Source organism: Octopus bimaculoides, chromosome 16 (genome assembly GCF_046866305.1).
Source record: "Octopus bimaculoides isolate indiv1 chromosome 16, ASM4686630v1, whole genome shotgun sequence".
In the NCBI taxonomy this organism is placed as follows: Eukaryota; Metazoa; Mollusca; class Cephalopoda; order Octopoda; family Octopodidae; genus Octopus; species Octopus bimaculoides.
Genome location: NC_142943.1, coordinates 42,627,384 through 42,649,883, shown reverse-complemented (window position 1 = coordinate 42,649,883; position 22,500 = coordinate 42,627,384). Strand labels below are relative to the sequence as shown.

The 22,500-nt window shown below is 36.4% G+C and overlaps 1 protein-coding gene across 1 annotated transcript in view; it reads right to left on the bottom strand.

Moving 5' to 3' along the window:
- Window positions 1–22,500, bottom strand: part of LOC106879239 (uncharacterized) — a 76,358-nt gene that overhangs the window by 19,927 nt on the left and 33,931 nt on the right. The window contains exons 21-26 of the mRNA XM_089364840.1: window positions 16,483–16,602; window positions 14,685–14,930; window positions 9,805–9,924; window positions 7,079–7,275; window positions 4,951–5,010; window positions 4,294–4,465 (exon numbers count right to left, since the gene is read on the bottom strand). Coding sequence (XP_089220966.1) covers window positions 4,294–4,465; window positions 4,951–5,010; window positions 7,079–7,275; window positions 9,805–9,924; window positions 14,685–14,930; window positions 16,483–16,602 — 915 coding nt within the window. The remainder of the gene's footprint in view (window positions 1–4,293; window positions 4,466–4,950; window positions 5,011–7,078; window positions 7,276–9,804; window positions 9,925–14,684; window positions 14,931–16,482; window positions 16,603–22,500) is intronic.

Below are 22,500 nucleotides of genomic sequence, written 5' to 3'. Positions count from 1 at the left end.
GAATCAGGACTGTAATGCCAAGTAATTTCAGTGTACATGACCATTGATACTTTATTATATATGTTCCCTTTAAGGCGGCGAGCTGGCAGAAACGTTAGCACGCCGGGCCGAAACGCTTAGCGGTATTTCGTTTATCTTTACGTTCTGAGTTCAAATTCCGCCGAGGTCGACTTTGTCTTTCATCCTTTCAGGGTCGATAAATTAAGTACCAGTTGAGTACTAGGGTCGATCTAATCGACTGGCCCCCTCCCCCAAAATTTCGGGCCTTGTGCCTAGAGTGGAAAAGAACATTATTGTAGCTAGAGTAGAAAAGAAAAGAAAAGATTATGTAGGTTCGCATATGCGCAGACGTATGTATATGTACAATAAGCATATGAATATATGTATATATATATATATATATATATATATATACATATAATTGTTTGAAATTTGGGCATGAGGCTGAAGGATTAAATCGATCACAAGTGTTCAATTGATAGGCGGAATTTGAACTCAGAATGTAAAGACGGACAAAATGTCACTAAGTATTTTTTCCGGCATGCTAATGAGTCTGCAAGCTCGCCGCCCTTATGTGCAAATTTATTACATATTCAAAGAATATTCAAACATGTCTGAGGTGTCGAAACTGATAGTATTCTTAGTGAGATATCAAGTGGAGGGTTAATTTCCGTTTAGTTTTCCGCTTACTCAATCAGTCATACGCGTTTAGAGTTTGTATATATTCCTAAACATGCCAATGCAAGTGAGAAACATAAGAATTACCAAGTTAATTTATCACATGAAATCTAAATGATTCTACAGTAGAGCATATATGCGTGCGTGTGTGTGTGTGTGTGTGTGTGTGTGTGTGTGTGTGTGTGTGCATATATACATGCATGTACGTATGTACGTATGTATGTGTGAGTATATGTATGTATTATACGCGCCAACGTGCATTGACGACAGTATACCGTCAAAGATTCTCAGTTTGTCTCATAAAATAATGCAAATATATATATCGATCTCAGCTGTTCAATTGATAGGCGGAATTTGAATTCAGAAGGTAAAGACGGACAAAATGTCGCTAAGTATTTTTCCCGGCATGCTAACGACTCTGCAAGCTCGCTGCTCTTATGTGAATATTTATTACATATTCAATACGCGCGCGCACGCACACACGCACACACGCACACACGCTCACACGCACACACACACACACACACTCACACACACACACACACGCACATTATAATTATTTAGTGAGAGCAGCACGTACCATCAAAGTAACACTTGGGTAAAATATACGTCCAGTGCTCAGCTGGTAATTTCAGGACATCAAACTACGTGTTAAGGATTGAAACCAACACCCGGTGTAGCATCAACACCTTAAGGTTGAAGGGCATTGGCAGAAACCGTATTGTTGCAAGCATTGTTGCAAACTCTCTGATCTGAGGAGAACCTCATCTCTTATGAAAAGATTGTTGGATTCTGTTTGATGAGGTTGGGGTTATATCAGGTTAGTGGCATCAGAGGTGTTATCATATGTTGAACCGACCAGGTCCACCAGTGCTCTCCATCACTGGCGGCCCCGTGCACACACTTCTGCATCCTCCAAGGGCCTGTCAAGAGGCCTCTTCCAGTCCGCAGGTGTTACGCCGAATTGGAGTAAAACCCCGGTCGGATGATGTAGCGGTAAACGGAGGATATGTCCGTATCAGCAAATGCTAAGGATGGCTATAAGTTGGAGACTGTAGGCTGATGCGTATGCGCACGCAGTTCTTTGTTGGAAACACAATTGTTTATATTATAAAGAAGGTATTATTAGGAATTGTATAAAAAACAATTGTTAAAATATTTTGTGCATTGTAGAAGTATAACCAATGAATTGCACATAACTTTAACAACAACATTTTATATAATCCCCCAAGGGTCGTGTGAACCCTGGTTGAAAATCATTGGACAAAATGATTAACAAACACATTTAAAGAATGCATGTAAAATGAGCGTTGTTTCTAGCGGGAATCGAAATCTACTCTTTTCGCACATTGGATCTTCTCCGTTGCACTCGACCAAATACATCGCGTCCATTTGATACCCTCAACTAAACAATCATACAATTAGCCGATAATTTCCTGCCCACTGTCTTGCAGTTATAATCAAGGTTACTTCATTCATGTAGTAAACGTGTGTGTGCGGCCGCGTGTGCTGTGTAGTGCATGTGCAGTTAGTTGGCGTGTGTCCGAGTGAGAGACAATATTTGTGTTTGCGTGTTTATGTTTGTGCGAGTATGCGTGTGTGCTTTGGTAGTTGGGTTAATCTATTTAGATTAATTCGCAATTAATTAGTCTATTCTGTCATTTTAATTACGTTATATGGTTTATTCATTTACGTAAATATAACTTAATGTATATATTAACTCATTATTTTTATTCAGTTCAGTCTTTTGACTTTAATTAAGAAATCATTATGAAATGAAATGGACGTGATATGTATAAGTATGTGTATGTGTGTATAGGTATATGCAAATATACATATACTTACATATACATATGCATACATTTGTACAGATGTAATTGATGCCAAAAGTTATAGTCTTGAGGTTAAGTCATTATGTATGTATGTATGTATGTATGTAAGAATGAATGCGTATGCATATATGCAGATATATGTGCATATGCATACACACATACACATGGTTACATACATACACGCACATGTGTTTATATAAGTTATCTGGCTCGTTTTCTCAAATTATTTTTCACAAATGCCTGTTAAACATATTACTGTTATCTAATCGCGGGTCAGTGCCGATCCGGCAGACCTGTGATCAAATGGATCACAGCCGTGAGATTATCCTATCTTTTTTCCTCCCAAACATACTACCTTATTAAAAACAAAAATAGGATGTGATTTAATGGAGATTTAACTGTTATAAGTAGCTGATCAAGTGACGTGTAGAGTATCTCTTGTATCTTTCCTTGTCTTTTCCACTTAATTATTTCAATACGGTAATGCGCATAATTAATTATCAGTTTCGCAGACATCAGCACGCATCAGCAAATAATTAAGTTGCTGAATTCTATAAACGTGAGCCACCGATCTTGTTTGGACTCATTGATTTGGTAGTAGCTTTGCTTGAAAAAAAAAAAAAAAAATACGCAACGAGATCGAAACAACGTGGTGTCTCAACGTCTCGTTTTCCGAATTAGTCGAGTATGCTGTGAATACACATCATCTTAAATTTCATTATTGTTATCTACTTATATCGTATTGATGTCTCTGTTCCACTATGAAACATTTAAAAATGTGTGTGTGTGTGTGTGTGTGTGTTATTATTTTATCATTCAAAACAAGGGTACTGGATTAACAGATTTGCTTGAAAAGATGCCTTGCACTTTTTCTTCCGGATATTTATCGTAGTTCAAATCCCAACTAGGTGAACTTTTCCTTTCATCTCTCCAAGGTTGATAAAATAAAATAGGAGACAAATGATAGGGACTGATGTTATCAGCAACTCCTGCTCAAAAGATTGCTGGCCTTGTGTCTAAATTAGAAGCAATTACATTATATTGTGAATGCATATGCACATATATGTTTGAATGTATGCAAGTATTTCTATATCTATCTATCTATCTATCTATCTATCTATCTATCTATCTATTTATCTATCTATCTATGTACCTAACTATCTATCTGTGTGTGTGTCTGTCTGTCTGTATTTATATGTGTGTGTGCGTGCGCGCGTGTGTATGTGTGTATGTATGTATGTATATATATATATATATATATATATATATATATATACACATACACACACACATATATATATATATACATATACAGATAGATAGATAGATAGATAGATAGATAGATAGATAGATAGATAGATAGATAGATAGATAGATAGATAGATAGACACAAGTATGTGTGTATGTATATATGGTTCAAATGTACAGAAAACAAAAGACAAAGACAAGAAAGGGAATAACAGGCAGGTATATTCGTTTAACGCTGGGGAGGAATGGAAAAGTCTCTCACGTTTCGAGCCTATGCTCTTTCACATAAAGGGATAAGAGGGGGAAAATGGAGGACGAAAAAAGAAACGGAGTGATAAAAAAATGTGCCGGTATAAACGGTTTCTCACGTGTATGTGTATGGCTATGCATGTCTGTATATGATTAAGTATGTTATAATAGTATCCTGAATTAATCAAGCTACTTCATTAGATCTATTGAACTACTCGTTCAATGAAATATACACAACACTTTTTGAGCAAAGAAAGAATGGTTATATATCAAAAGAATGGTTTACCTTGGATGCAAGTTTTGCCATCGGGAAGCCGGGAATAAAATCTTTCACAGAAACATTCATAAGAACCTTGGTTGTTTCGGCAAATTTGGTTGCAGTTGTTTGCCTCCGGTTTACACTCATCAATGTCTTTTACATGTGAAGAAAATATAAGAATTGGTTGTCTTAGACATTTCTGAGAATAATAGTGGCAGCTGAGCGTGAACAAAACGTAAAATCATATGTACTTACACACACACACACACACACACACACACACACACACACTCGGAAGCAGGCACGCACTCACGCACACACGGACAATACACAGTGGTAATCGATTTAGAGACTGACGCATTGGCAACTGACACAAATACTAATAGAAAACAAAAGACAAGTGAGGGAGCAACAAGCAGGTATATCATTTTAACGCCCGGGAAGAATTGAAAAGTCTTTGATGTTTCGAGCCTACGCTCCTCCACAGAAGCAATGCAAATACTGCAATTGGTAACCAACACGATATTAGTAATTTAGATGCAGCATAAATACTAGCAACGATATTATAATCTCACAACAGCCAATTAATGTTACCGAAGAGTTTCATGCTGACAAAGAAAAAACTTTCTAAAAGTCGAGAGTTAAATTAGCAATCCTTAGCATGTCTGATGATTGCTAATTTACCTGTCCACTTTTAGAAGGTTTTTCTTTTTCAGCATCAAACTGTTCGGTAATGTTAACTGCCTGTTTTGAAACAAAATTATGAAAATAATATGCGTGTGAATAGATGAATAAATTTATGCATGTATTATGCAAGCAGAAAAGTCGCTTAACTCAGCCTATGTTTGAGACACATACTTGCTGTCGATATGCGAAAACCCGGAACAAATACGAGAAGGCATCTCATATGTTTATCTAACAATACAGTGCCATTCCATCGTCCTGGAGTGGTACTGTATTTCTTCCCCGCCACAGTAACATATAAAGCAAAGTGGATCAGTGGGAGAAAAAAACCACAAGTCACTCAAACCGACGGCCTACTTCGTCGCTGGTAAGTAGTAGCACAAGATACAATACTAAAGGGATATGAGCCAAGAGGATGTGGTGGTGTACATGCCATTACTAAGAATATAATAACGATGAACTGGTTATTTCCTCTTTCTTCGGAGTTGGTCACGACAAAGTCCACATAAATCTTCCATCGAACGATTTCAATACAAATTTGCTCTTAGACCTGCTGTACTTTGGTGCGGAGTTACAGAAGAATGGGGCACGAGATCAGGCTTCCATTTTCACTTAAACCATGTTCCCTTATTGTACAAGGGAACTAGGGTTAGGGTTACGGTTGGAGTTAGGGTATAGAATAGTATACGAAAGTATAGAATAGAATGCAAAAGATTCTGATTTGTTTTAATTTATTCCCGAAATCGTTCTCTTAGTCCTCATCCACCCCTTCCCGTTTCAAATATCATTCTGCTTTAAACAGATTTATGATGAAACGATTTTTAGCTATGAGCAACTTGTTTCATCTTCAGCCCTAGTGTACCTTCGAATACATTTACAAAATGTATTGCTGCACTTTTATGAAGTGGTTTTAAGGAGATTAGACGGGTATTTCTCGCAGGTCGAGCGACGATGTAGAGAATTGACATGACAGTGTTAGTTATTGTGATTTATCTCATACATCAATTAATCAATCAATCATTTGGTTTGTACCGCATGAAAGGTCAACTAGACAAAGGTCAGGTTGGTGCAACAGAGAGAAACCATTATTCCAAAGTTCTGTTATCCGTAAAATAAAACATGAAAGAAGTATCAGGTGGATGCTTTTGAAAATAAATATTTGAGTATAAAATGTGAGGTTTCCTCGAGATCAACAACACACAATGTAGCTTTTAAAATACTTTGAAAAGATTCTTTTGCAAAAGATCTGTTTGCTCCGCTCTACTGAAAGCCTCCAGTAAAAAAACGATTCAATACAGTTGGATTGACCAAAGATTCAATACCACTTGTCCAAGAAAATTCTACAACAATCAACCACAGATAATGCCAAGTTAGTGGTGTGTAGTAACAACAATGTAAAATGTTAAAATGCTATTTGATGAGCTTAAAACTACAATATCTATCTATCTATCTATCTATCTATCTATCTATCTATCTATCTATCTATCTATCTAATGACACACACATATGCACACACACACACACACACTCACATATTTATATGCACAGACATGCAAACAGATACATACTATTATATGGTTGTGTTTATATATATATATATATATATATATATATATATATATATATATGTATGTATGTATATATATATATTTATATATATATATATATATATATATATATATATATATATATATATATATATATATGTATATATATATATATTTATATATATATATATATATATATATATATATATATTTATATATATATATATATATATATATATATATATATATATATATATATATATATTTATATATATATATATATGTATTTATATATATATATATATTTATATATATATATATATATACAATGCATGCATATATACATACATACATACATACATATATATGTATACACATACATATGCACACACATATACACACATACATTGAGAGTGAGAGAAAGAAACATAGATAACAGCAGATAGATATAGATAGATTAGATATTGAAGCAAACATATAAGACTAAGTAAGAATGATTCAAAGTCTTCGGATTATTCCTTTATTTTTCTATTGTTGTCTCAAGGGGAGGAATTTTATTTGTTGATTCTATGAGTTGATGCTTGCTGACAATATTGGTCTTCTTCCTTCATGTCGTTTTGATTCCGGCTAAAATTGGTTCTTTGGGAATAAGAAAATCGAATGCTTTTGAGTAGCTGTGCTGACTGTAGATATTGTTGGTAACCTTTGTTTAGGAAAGGTAGGCGAGGGCAGGGAATAAGAATGGAGAAATCGATGCTGGTAAATTGATACTTTAATTCTTTCAGAAAATAGAAAAAAAAAAAAAAAGAAATAATGCGAAAAGAGCAGCAAATGCCAAGTTAACAAAAATGTTATCAAATGATATTTCTATTTTAAAAGCAGAGCCGCAGGTTCAATTCAACAATGCGAATGTGACTCATCTGATTATATTTCTGGTATTTCTCTTATTCAGAACATAGAATTATTGATGTTTATCGTTGTCGTTGGTGTTGTATAGCCCCAGGCTAGTTTTGATCGAGTAGAACTATGGTTAAATAGTAACCATCCCAACACTTTTGCTCAGATATTATGTCTCCGACATGAGTCTCTAACGTGTTCCTTTTGTGATTTATGAGTCTGTAGGGCGTGATTCAAGGGAGACCGGTTGCTGTTTCTAGCACATTGACCGCCTTGCGGTTCCTTCATTGCATTAAAGAAGCTTATTCATTCATGGGTTCTTATTATTTGCTGTTATCACAGACTGGGTTACATTACTCTTAAACATTTAAATCTGTCTAGTTCGGCAGAACGGCGTACTTCAGTGCTCCGCAAAATTATTGCAGTGTGTGTTATAGAATACAGATGAGCGTCAAATTATATAGGCGATGGGTGAAATTATATTAAGCAATATTCGTAACCACTTTAACATGGCTGTCTGTTCGGGTGGACTCTACTGCAATTTCATAATACCAAGAGGACATCTCTTCTAGCTGGTTAACGATGCATCCGATAAAATTGCGAGCCGGGAAGCGAACTTCTACTACCTCCTTGCGACGGGGCTAGTAGACCAGTCCTGGTTTCGGGCTATTTCTGCCACTCCTCAGTACTGGACACCTCGTCTGCCGGAAATGATAGCAGTTCGCTTCTGCAAGCAATATATATAACATTTCAAGTAAACTCCTCACAGTCGCTGATTTTGCGCTAGTTTTAAAATCTCTCTAAGAGTTCAACGCAGTAGATGTACTGACAAGTAATATTCGCAGCCACTTTAACATAGCTGTCCGTTCGAACGGACACTACGGGAAATTTTTTTAACTCCAAGAGGTCATTTCTTCTAGCTGATTAACGATGCACAGCTGCATCCGATAAAATTGCATTTTTGCTTGTTGCCAAATCAGCGACTGCGTGCTCGCATGAAATAAATATATTGCGTGCAGAAGCGAGCTGCTATCATCTCTAGTAGACGACGTGTCTAGTACTGAGGAATGGCAGAAATAGCCCGAAACCAGGACTGGTGTACTGGTCCCGTCATAAGAAGATGGTAGGGATTCGCTCCCCTACTTGCAATTTAATCGAATGTAGGTGAAATTACATAAGAAACAGGGTAAATTACTTAGATTGTAAGTGATATTATGTAGGTTATGGTGAAATTTCCTGTACTTGCTAATGACAACAGCACAACTTAAGTTCTTATCAACTCAGTTACAGTTTTCACTTGCAACGATCAATTCTCGTAGTTAATTAACTTAATCACTTCTCGAGAACGCATTTTATGTAGGAACGTAAAATCATATGCGTATGTGTAACTGTGTACATAGTACTTTCTACAAGTTCACTTACATGAGAGCATGCACATCCTGCATCTTCAGTTCATACCATGCATATCCACTTGCATTTGGCGCTATCATAATTGGTATGTTCATTCTTATACCCGTACAAGTTCCTTGTAAGCACCCTCAAACTTACACGTACATTCCATCGGTATCTTTATCAATTCACTGCCAAGTACATGTACTACACACACGGACACACACACACACACACACACACATACATACATGCGTATGTGTACATCTTCGATAAGTATGTAGAACTCGGTGTTCATGTATTTGTCATTCTTAGTCTTTATCTATGTTGGCACTCCGTTGCTTATGACGTTGAGGGTTCCAGTTGATCCGATCAAGGGAACAGCCTGCTTGTGAAATTAACGTGCAAGTGACTGAGTATTCCACAGACACGTGTACCCTTAACGTAGTTCTCGGGGATATTCAGCGTGACACAGTGTGACAAGGCTGACCCTTTTGCATTACAGGCACAACAGAAACAGGAAGAAAGAGTGAAAGAAAGTTGTGGTGAAAGAGTACAGCAGGGTTCGCCACCATCCCTGCCAGAGCCTCAGGTGTTTTCACTCAATAAACACTCACAACGCCCGGTCTGGGAATCGAAACCGCGATCCTATGACCGCGGGTCCGCTGCCCTAACCACTAGGCCATTGCGCCTCCACAGTCTTTATGTATATGTCTATAATATTCTACATCTCTATAATATTCATTCCCATTGGGTAGATATGTAACATTCAGTTATTTTTTTAGTATATCAGTCATATACTTCATATACGTTTACAGTTTTCTTGGTATCGAAAAGGAAGCCTCATATTATATGTATGCTATATAATAGAAAATATTACGAAACTCATTTGTTGATCAGTAGAGAATTTACCCTATATTATTTCAGTTAAATTGTTAATTCTGTGCAATGCCATTGAAGAGGGTCTCACCAAGCCTGAATCCTGCTCTGATAATGGAATATATTCAAAAGGAATACATACCTATACAAGTGTCATTAATTTTAGTAAATCCATTGTGACAACCACACTCGAAACTGCCTTCAGTATCTGTACAGGTCTGAGAACACGAGTTCAATGAGCCATCTTTACATTCGTCAATGTCTGAGAAAATAAAAAAAAGAGAAAAATGTTATTTAAATAATTTGACTTTCATAACCTAAAGATACATATTACACTAAAAAATACAAAGATATGTATGTATATATATAGAAACGTATGGTGTTTTATATTTGTTAAAACTCACTAGTATCACTGTAGTGTGAATTATAGTCTGAGATGTTGTCCAGACAAGTGGCTATGAAATAGGTTTTGTCTATAAATCTTCCATCGACCGACTTCCGAAAATATGCTCTCGACATATTTAATTATTTTAGTCTTTTTAAAAAATGTTTTTCCTTTCTTTCTCTTTATTTATATACTAGCAGAGATACCGGGCTTTTGCTCGTGTCACATGGAAATGTAGAATTAGACTTTTCTTTTATATTTTCACTAATGAACTTGAATAGCTATGAATCGAATTTCATCAAAATTGCAGATGAAGAATTTTAATGAGGGTCCTTTCCCTCTTTACACACCCTAACAAAAATTATAATCATGACATATTCATCCCATACTACTCATCATTATGGCCAGATTCCAAAATCCAAATCTTATGAAACCTATTCAAAGGTTTTTGCTCATGAAAAATAGAGCACATGGAGCTCTAAAATGTGGGAGTTAAGGCCACTATTGTGGTGGTGGTGGTCGTGGGGTTCTTAAAGTCAACCAGAAAAGTTGAATTGTTGAGAATCTTTTTTAACTTGAGTTTTTTTGTTCTTGGCCTATTGTTCAAATTTCTTTGAAATCGGAAATGTATGAATTTCACTGGACTTTTAAAAGAGAACAAATCTACAGGAAAAAAAGAGACGAATGATCACAGTAAGCAGTTAGCTACCCTACCCTCGTCGTTACTACTCCCCAGTGTAGGATTCCTCATCATACAGGTGACGAGCACAACCGTAAGATGCATTACGGATCTAAAGCAATTGGAAGGGCGTGACCCATCTGAAGTAAACATTAACACCTGTGTGAATTGAGGGCTAAGGGGAAATGAAAGTGTCACCTCTGGAGTTTGCCAATGATCACTATGCCGATAGGTAACTGTAGAAAATAAATTTGCTATCTACAAATCTCTTTGAAAAACCAGTCACTTATCTGGGAAGGCCTTGAAATCAATGTTACTATCTGGGGACTATCTCTGACCCAGTGATAATAAAAAGACTCAAAGGAAGTCTGCAACCAAATAACTTTACTCAAAATAACACTTTTCAACTGAATCAGTGGAGGCAAAGATGCCTCTGCTTTACTTGACAATTTATGCACCACATTGCAGAAGTCACAATCTAAGTATATCTGAAAGCAAACTGTTATAGTGTTGTACCATCGAATTACAAATGACACTCATCTTGTATGCTCGGGTGTCTCTACATCTTCCAAGAGTACGATTGTATTCGTCTTGGCTTAGGAAAAATGACTAAATTGTTGGGGTAAGCCCCCTTTAAGGGGTCTTACTAACTTATAAAAGGTTTAAATTTTAGAAATATTACTTCATTTATGTCTAATATCTATGGTTAAAATTTCATCAACAGCAAGAATAAATGAATTTTCATGGGATTTATGGCCTCATTTATGCCCCTCACTTTCAAAGATATACTGCATTACATCTATCCTTATGCATAGAATATAATTTCCAAATTTCATAATGATCAATTCAGTACTTTTGATCTAGTTTAGGATCATTAAAAAAGGACAAAAATTTGGGAGTTAAGGCTCCCCATTAGGGGATCTTAGAATCCTCATGAGAAGCGGAAATTTTGGGAATACTTCTTGATGTGTGTCAATTACCTATGGTTGAAATTTCATCTACATAGAAAATTTATGAATTTCCATGGAGGGTTCTTCCCCCTTTAGCCACTTCAAATTAAAACCAAACATACTGCATTATACTCGCCCTTATGCATTGGATCTAAGATCCAAATATCATAAGGATCCATTTGTGGAGTTGAGATTTGTTTTATTATCCTCGTGTAATACTCTGGACAAGTGTTTCTTTCCTACTCTAGTCTTGTGAATGTGATTTAGTTGATGGAAAATGAACGTGTGAGTGTGTGTGTGTGTGTGTGTGTGTGTGTGTGTGTGTGTGTGTGTGTGTGTGTGTGTGTGTGTGTGTGTGTGTACATGTGTGTTCATAGTCTCCTTACTTAGCAACTAAGTTAGAGCAGACGTTAAAACAGTGCTGAGATCGATATGATTGACAAAAATCTATCGGAAGTACGCCACTATGGCCGCAATCCAAATGTTGAAACCAGTAAAAGTACTTCTGAACAGAACTTTACACGCTCGCACGCACACACACACTAACACGTACGTCCACAGTTGCCAAGAGCTCGCTTCGTTGCTGCTAACAAAAATAAAAGATGACAACCGAAGCCGCCCCACTTAAGTCTACGAATTTTCAAGTCGCACTCTCTCATACTAACCACCACCTCCCTCTCTAATTGTTTCCAAACAAATGGTCTTTTATTTCACTTATAATAAAGCAAATCGTTATCAGCTGGACTGTCAAACATATTTGATGTTTGTCAAGTTGAGGCATGCACGGGAGACGGGACGATTTAAGTGAGGATATTGCTAGGAATCTTCATAAATATTTAGAAAATCTAGTCTCTCGTTGACAGAAAAGTGTTTGCTAAGCAGCATGTCTAGGTCAGGAAACATGTAATGTTATGTAACAAATTTAATTTAGATATAAGGAATATGATAAATAGCTTTCATTTTGATGCAAGAGACACATAGAAACTAAGAACTAATTACTGGTAAGCAAATACAAAACGGATACCCCCACACGCATACATACACGCTCACTCTTTCATGTGCTTATGTGTTTCTAAGCATTCTTGCATGTATCAGTGTATGTATGTATGCATGTATGTACGTACGGCGTATGTGTGTACGTATAACTATATGGATGTTTATGTACGAGTTTATGTATCTGCATATGCATGCATGTATGTATGTACGTATAAATATATATAAGAGTTTATGTATATGCGAGTATATACGTACGTATAAATATATTTAAGAGTGTATATGCGTTTGTATGTATATACGTATAAATGTATGTATGAAAATGCATGCGAGTATGTATTTATGTGTGTATGTATATATGTATGTGTACGTATAAATATGTGTATTTATAAATGTGTTTGTATGTATGTATGCAGGTATGTATGTATGTATGTATGTATGTATGTATGTATGTACGTATCTGCGTTTGTATCTGTGTTCTTACGTATGCATGCATTAATGTATGGATATTTATGTATGAGTGTATGTATATGCTTATGAATGTATGAACGTGTGTATGTACATGTTTCAAAAATCTGTCTAACTATCTATCAATGCATGCATACATATTTATATACACACATTAATCTGTAAACAGATGGATATACACGCGCGCGCGACACACACACTCAACGTGCATTTATGCCTGTTCAATATACATACACATGGATATGTTTAATGAAGACTGCACAGTCAAAACTGTGATGGATGTGTATTAACGCACGCGCTCATAAGCATAGGCCTCTTTGTGTACGTCATATCAGCGTTGACAGCATAAAAGTTGGGAGTTGGTAACTGTGGTTATTGTCATACATGATTAGATATTCGCTTCAATGTGGGTGTTGCTTATTCAATTCGATTAACGTCGGTTACTTGGAGGTCTCGATCTCTCAACTGTATAGTTTATTTGACGTCATTCGGTATGCTAGGATAGCCGAAGGAAATTGCAAGCATTATTAAATATATGGCCGATAACAAACGACTGAAGGGGTCAATCACATAGCACTTGTTCAATCAAGCATACTCTGGTGTGTGGTTGGGTGATAAGAAGCTTGCTTCCCAACAACATGGTTCCGGGTTCAGTCTCACTACCTAGCACTTTGAGCAAGTGTCTGATATTATAGCCTCGAGCCCACCAAAGACTTCTGAGTGGTTCCTTTCAATTTCCGTCTACCAAATCCACTCACAAGGCTTCGTTCGGCCCAAGGTTATGATAAAAGACACTTGTCCAATGTGCCACGCGATAAGACTGAGACCGGAATCATGTGGCTGGGAAGCTAATTTCAGACTACACAGGTACGCCGAGTAAATGTTACGTGCAAATGAAATTGTTACATGAACTTAGTCATACATTTTGGGCAAGATTACTGATGATCGTATCTGCCTCAGTTTTTCACTGGTATTTTAATTCGCTGGCCTGAAAAAAAGTGAAAAGTAAAATTGACCTCCCCAGGAGCTAAATTCAGAATTTAAAAGGCTACACTTAAATATATCTATTCCTGCAAATAAAGATAGAAACTCTACATGGTTGATCTGTTTGCTAGAAAAAAACCTCAGTTAAATCACTCTGAAACGACGCCTCCCTACTTTAAAATGTTTGTTGGTTCAATATTCTTTATCTTAGTTGTACTGAATCAGAACTGATAAAACAGCAGTGGTTACACTGACGATTACTTCTACGCAGGCAGCAACAACAACGAGAAGTAAGGTAAAGAACGAACAAAACAGAGTCACTATTTGGTTGCAAAACTTGCTAGAAATAGCAACAAATTTCCCTTCGAATTGAATATCTTTAAAAAAAAATGCCTTGAACATATTGAATAATGTAGTCCTGGATACATTATGCCTGAAATAAAAATCGGAAGGGACATGGTTTAAACGCCGTTATTGATATATCTGCTAGGGTTAGAAATGACCAGTAGAATGGTCAACACACATCAATAACAACTAAAGCAATGTATAGATAGAATACTTACTTTGACAGGTGCCGTTGTTATTCCAGTAACCTTTTCCACAGACACAGGTGTAATTTCCTAATGTGTCCTGGCACGTCTGACCGGCGTTGCATACATACTCGCCGATACTACACTCATCAATGTTCTGGTCACATTTATCTCCGCTCCACCCTGGGTCACAGCTACAACCGTATACATAATGACATGAGCCCATCTTACAATCACAAGAATACTCACAATCTTCGCCGTAATGGTATCCGTCGCATTCTGTAGTGAAGAAGTTATGAAGATATATATAATTTTTGCCTGAGGAAACGAACACGTGTATTAATATTCCCCCTTAGAATCCATGGATCTTGCAAATCATATTCATATCCCTTAGATGGAGAATACAACAATTAAAGCATGAGGAATGGAGAAACGTACGTATGCATTAAAGGTGTTACGAATTTTCATCAAAAGTTCTTATTACTATATTTGTGTGTGTGTGTGTGTGTAATAATAACCCTTTCTATTATAGGTACAAGGCATGGAATTTGGTAAGAGGGCTAGTCCATTACATCACCCCCGTTGCCCAACTGATACTTATTTTGTCGAACCCGAAAATATGAGATGCAAAATCGGAGAAAATTGTACTTGGAACTAGCGGTATTTCGTCCGGCATACTAACAATTCTGCTGGCTCGCCGCCTTAGTACAAATATTGATTTCAAATTTTGGCACCAGGCCAGCAATTCAGAGAAGCAGGTAAGTCAATTACATCGACTGGTCAACTGGAACTTCTTTTATCAACCCCGAAAAGATGAAAAGGGAAGTCAATCTCGGCAGAATATGAACACAGAACGTAAGGACGGAAAAAAATGCCGCTAAGCATTTTTCACGGTGCAGTAATGATTCTACCAGCTTGCCGCCTTACCTTAGCACAAAAATAAAAAATAATAATTGTTTCAAATTCTGGCTACAGGCCAGTAATTTTCAAGGGTAGGATTTAGTTGATACCATCAACTCTCAGTACTAGATTGTTTATTGAATCCGGTGGGAAACTGACTTTGGTCGGATTTTGATTTCAGAATGTTGAGAGCTGGAAAAAATACCGGAAAGCAATGTTTCTTATGCTCTTACGATTCTACCAATCTGCAGCGGCACATGATCAAACTGGTCTTGCAAGAAGCCACGAAAGTTCCTAAATAGAATATATTAAGTAACTGCAAAATATTTAGAAATTGTGAAGGAACAAAACATATTCCAGTGTATGGTTTTCCAGTCTTAGCCAAGAAAGAATATATCGGAATATAACAGAGTTGGGACTTACATTGCCTGTTGTAAGTTATGATACCGACAAAAAAGAAGTGACTTAGTTGTAATGTCCCCGGGAATAATAAAGGCACGTTTTATGTAGGGTATGTAACAAACAGGAAGACCAAGGCTAATCGACTAGATATTGTTATCGAGAAGCAACTGGAATGAAAATGTCTCCTCGTCGACAGATCAATCCCAGCCAAAATAATGTATCTCTAATAAAAAGTAAAACATTCTACAAATATAAGATTGGGAAATATAGATATGCATAAATGCGGGACTGATAACAGATATAACAATAATGGATACCTTAAGAAGGCTTTAAAAACAGAAAAGAAAAGAAAACGCAGATAAATAACAAAACCTCGTTACTTATAAAAAAAAACGAAGGAAATTGGAAACATAAAATTTTCTGGCAAGTCTTCTGTCTCCCTTGCAAAAAGGAACGGCACAGCCATCGGAAGATGAGTTTACGTTTCTAATAAGATGTGTAATTTATAGCGCTGTATTAGTATACTTACTGGTGCAGATCAAACCAGTTTGATCGAGCTTAAAACCTGGATCACACGAACACTTAAAGTTACCATCGTTTCCTGCTTGACAATATTGCGAGCAGTTGGCCGTTTTACAAGGGTCAACATCTGGAAATAAGACAGTGAAATGTGAAAATTAGTTAATTAATGAGATTTTGTTATCAGGTTGTATCATTTGCAGGATAAAATTCAAATTAAACCCTGGCAACACAGACATATTTAATAATTATCTCAAGTTAACGTCACATATATCTGGAGGGGGATATGTGCAGCGTTGAAAATATCCTTATGAAATGGGGAGAAATAACACATAATCAATATAATTAAAGTATAGGGCAGTTAATGATCATAACATGTGACTAATATATACATATATAACAAAAACTTAGTCGTCACTTGCAAGTGAATATCACTTGGCAATTTGTACCTTGCTTTCGCTAATTATTTAGATGCCTATGTAGTCGTGAGCAGATATAAATATTCTTTATGCCCCTCATCCTTGACCCTCTGGAATATGGAGAATGTGAAAGTTCTAAAAATGGAGTATGTGACAGCTCTGGAATATGGAGAATGTGACCGCAGTAACAGTGGAGAGGGCCGCACTAACAGCCGGCTGCTGCTCGTTTACAGCTGAGAAAAGTGGGGCAACGTGAAATAAAGTGCTTTACGCAAGGAGATATGCTACCCGGTCTAAGAATCGAAACCACGACCTAACGATCATATGCCTAACACTCTAGCCATTGAACCATGCGCTTTACTAAACGTATCCAACGGCGGGGTTGAACTGGATGACAGATTAAGTCTACGAAAGGTACCTTAAAAACAGGATCTCCCTTTGCAACATGTTAAATTTGCCGATAAAATTTCATACTCAAGGTTCTAGTCGACCCAAAGCTATGATTATTGTGAGATCGAACACTAAAGTTCATGCTTTCGAAGCAGAATTCTTAACATAATACAGTCATATCTGCGTCCATTTTATTTTTCTTATTTTAATGAGTCCCCAAAACCGAAATGCAAAGTTCACATGTAATTTATGAATGCTCTCTTTGTCTTGCCATCAAACTTCCTTATAGTAATATCATGTATCATCTGTTAATGTTGTTTATACTAAAATAGGCGAGAGTGACCTACACTAGTGGTAAAATTGTGTAGGGCGGATTATTTTTATTACAAGTTGGGTTGCCAGCTCTTCATAGAATGTTTGTGGGATTTGTTAAGAGAGTACGTAGAGTTTTCTTCATTTCCTGTGCTATATTAAAATCGAAGTCATTGCTGATAAAGCGACAGGTCATGCGTGATATTTTCATATAAACTTATTACAGAGACCATGGTAGTTCTAACTAATTGAGGGGATAGGCTGCTTGAACTAAAAAAACTGGGATGGAGAGGTCTCTATTTTTATCCACTTACTGTCGCCTTTGTAATTAAGTTCATCAAGGTCACAGTTTGGCCTCAGTGAAGGCTATCAGTGGTGATACATTATACTCTATGGTCTGTTCATGCAATTCAACGCCATAAACTCCCTGTTTTATTTAGTAACGCTCAGAAATGTATAATCTAATTTTTATTTTTCCGCTTTCACTACTTTTTAATATCGAACATTCAAAACCTTCTTTACGTATAGCCTGGAGAGTGACACAGCAATTTTATTCAATGTACCTAATGCAGAAATGAAAGCAATTTGTAGGCATCGAAAGAAGCAGTAAGTAATTACAGTAATACCTCACTTTACGAGGGCCCGCTTTACGAGACACAGGGTTTACGAGTTTTATTTTTCAAGCACAAGATTCAAATGTTGACGTAAGTGCATAAGTTTCTACTACCATAACAAATGCTTCTGAGTGTTACCGAGAAATTTATAGAGCGCGAAAAAAATGTTTCTTCTAAACAAGCAATTCGAGATTTTATTTTTAAAGAAGCTTACAAATCTGTCTACGGGTGCTTGTGAATAGGTGATTGCGTCTACAAGTGATGGTACGCACGAGTGTAGTGCAAATGAAAGTGATTCAGAAAACGATTATAATAATACTATTTTTTCATCATAAATGATCTTGACATTCTTTTTACTTTACATAAAACATTCTTTACATTCTACTGTTGTTTTGTTGCCATTTATTTACTAGTATCATAAATTTTGCAAGCACAATATTTTTCTGGGAACGAATTACAATTTATAACATTTGCTACTATGGGAAATTATTACTTTGCTTTACAAGTTTTCATTTTACGAGCTACCCCCGGGAACAAATTACTGTACTTGATTTGCTAGAAATAGTAGCTAAATCGTGCTAAATGTACACAATTCCATCTCATATATAAGAAGTGTTCCATAATGTATTACATAGATATACTATCTGAAAATTAAATGTGATTGTCATGGTTTACCCAGCTGGCGCATTTCAGGTTAAACAACTTCTAGTCAGGCACCACCAACTTCCATCGAGACATAGCAGCGGCGGCAGCAAGCAACAACAACAACAACAACAACGGCACCGGCAGCAACAATAGCAACAACAACAACACCAACAGCAGCAGCAGCATTAATAGCCGACTGCTATTCATTTTTATCGCCTCCAGAAAGAGCCATAAAATAGTCTATAAAGTCGACCATAAATTACAAACCCATCCCTCTCTTTGTTGCTGTTGTTGGCTGTGACGTTGGTGTTTAACCCCAGGTCAGCACCATTTAACCAGATCTATAAGAAAAGATATTCCAGCCGTGACTGTCTCGTGTATTGTATTTGTGTTGGAAAACTCAGAACCCTCATTATTCAATGTCGCCTTCTTTTTAAAGACATCGAGATATGATTAGATTTGACTGCTATGTCTTGCAGTTAAGCGCGCCAACTCGTTTTGACACGTATTATTTTTGGTAGATTTAAGGCAGTGAACAGGCAGAATTATTAGCATCCAAGACAAAATACTTAACAGAAATTTGATTCGTCTTTCCGTTCTGAGTTCAAATTCCGCCGAAGTCGACTTTGCCTTTCAGCCTTTCGAGATCGATAAAATATGTATCAGTTGAGCACTGGGGTCGATGTGTAATCGACTGGTCTCCTCCCACAAAATTCCATGCCTGGTGCTTGTCGTAGAAAGGATTATTTCTGGTAGATCTAAGGCGGTAAGCTGGCAGAATCATTAGCATGCCGGACAGAATGCTTAGCAGTTTTTCATCCGTTTTTACGTTCTGTGCTCAAATTCCGCCAAGGTCGACTTTACTTTTCATCCTTTCAGAGTCGATAAAATAAGCAACAATCAAGTACTGGGGTCGATGTAATCGTATTTCCCTTACCCTCAAAAACTCCTGGCTCTGTAGATAAGGTGGTGAGCTAGCAGAATCGTTAGTACGCCGGGCAAAATGCTTGGCAGCATTTCTTCTATCTCTTTATGTTCTGAGTTCAAATACTACCGAGATCAGCTTTACCTTTCATCCTTTCGGGTCGATAAAATAAGTATCAGTCGAGCACTGGCATCGATGTAATCGATTAACCCCCTCCCTTAAAATTGTTCTCGTTGGGCCAAAATTTGAACCAATCATTCCTGGTAGATCCGCCTACTGTCTCTTGCAGGTGAAGTATCCATCCAGATGCTTTCTCATCAGCTCACTACTTCCATAAATATGTTAGAGGTAGCCTTATCTAAATTGCTTATTTCCAGTGTGTCTTATGCCTCTTTTCTGTCGGTGGGTTTTGTTATATATAATGGCGAGGGAGGTGTGGCCAAAGGTATATAGAGGACAGTAGTTTATTTGGTCGTCGCAAAAGAGTGGAGAAAAAGATTGAATAATTAATGAGAACGCGTCTTAAAGAAGTTTATGGCGATTTCTTTTTAAGTATGAATTCTGAAAGAAAATCAAAGCAATTAGAATATTTAAAGATATAAAATATATAAATTATATCACATACACACACACACAGGTAATTTCAGATGATTAATTGATTGATATGTGAAAAATTAATATAGTTGATAGTTTGATAGTTGATATATAAAACAATGGGGAAAAAGAGATTAAAGATGCAAGCGAATACTTTGTAAGCACACCGCTGAGATCAAACTTGGCTAACTAAATCGTCCTGTGAAAGCCATTGTAATTCATGTCGGCTGTAAAGTTACTTTTCGCTGTTTGTCCGGTTTGCAAAGACAAGGTTTAAACATTAAATAAATTTTGTACAAGGTCACAGTTTAGGAGAAAAAAGGCAATGAATGGAGAATTATACACTCTTCTTTCTTTAAAGAATGTGTAATTCTCCATCCTTTGTATTCTAATGTGTATATATGTATATATACGCACACACATACTCATGGGCTGGTAGTACAATTCCCCTCCCATCTGTTCGTGTACGTGATGTTGACATGCCAGAAAAATGGTGAAAAGTCGATGTGCAAACGATTCTGCCTCCTCACTGCTTTGCAGTAGAGATTAATAATAGTTTCAAATTTTTTACACAATGCCAGCAGTTTCATGGGGAGGAAGTAAGTCAATTACATCGGCCCCAGTGTTCCAGCTTGTACTTATTTTATCGATCTGGAAAAGTAGAAGGTGATGTCGATCTCGGCGAAATTGGAACTCGGAACCCAAAAGCGGATGAAATGCTGGCACGTATTTTGCACGGAGTGCTAACGACTCTGTTACCTCACCGTCTTACTGTAGGGATTAACAATATTTCTATTTTGGATGAGTCAGTTTCTTGCTACACTGAGTTTCGCCTGTGGGTGCACAGAATCTTCAGGCAAGTTACGATATATAATATGAAGTCATTCTACAGTTTGGGGCCTCATAGTGATCAATGGTTTCATCTTGGATGAGATTCTTCACACTGACATCATATTATGGAGCTGAATATATAAACCAATGTTTAGGGGTAGTGTGTTGAGGTCGAGGTTCTTCCAATAGGGGAGGGAAAGTTGGTTTGTTTTTAGTGCTTTTTTATTGTTATTTTCGATACTTTGTTGATTTTGTGTCGATTAGTATAATGGTTTTAGATGCATTTCGACTGTGTGGCACCTTGGGCCTTCAACTATAGCACCGGTTTGACCAAAGTCTTGTGAGTGGATTTCGTAGACGGAAACTGGAAGAAGCCCGTCATGTATAAATATATACACATACATACGTACACACACACAAATATATATATATATGGATATATATATATATAATTGTGAGATCCAAGGATCTAGGTGTAGGAGGTTAGTAAACTTTAAGCAGTTTGTGGTTGGTATAAAAAACAACTTTCAAGGTCAATAATAGTTTATTGACGTAGAAAATTGTTTGGCTCTTCTCATATCGATGTTCGATACGTTCATTTTTTTTTTTTATATATATATTTCACGGTTAGCAATTAGGGTTGCTATGAATGCAAATAACAATAAAAATGGAGGGAATTGAGCGGATAAAAAACTGGCTGCATATGTTTCTAGCTAGCAGATCTTCGGAAGTAATAATTACTGAACGAGTGGTACTCCACTATCTTTTCATTAGGCCGAAGATACCTAAGTCATATGAAGGTTACATTGTTATAAAATTCCAAATTGTCTCGCCGGAGATATGATTTTAAAATTATTAGTTCCGGGGATCTGCTGGCTAGGAAACATAAAATTTTACCCACCCCATTCTCTTATATATATATATATATATATATATATATATATATATATATATGCATGTGTGGTTACCACCTGTCCTCGTCTGTTGTTATTTTTTGTATATTCTCCCATATATATATATATATATATATATATATACATGCATTCATGTATATATGTATACATACATACATACATACATACATACATATATATATATATATATATATATATATATATATATATATATATATATATATATATATATATATATATATATATATATATATATATATACATATGCAGAATAAGTACCAGGCTTTAAAAAAAGATAAGCTGTGGGGTTGGTTTGTTCGGCTAAAACCTCCAATGTGGTGTCCCAGCACGCCTGCAGTCGAACGACTGAAATTATGTGGAATA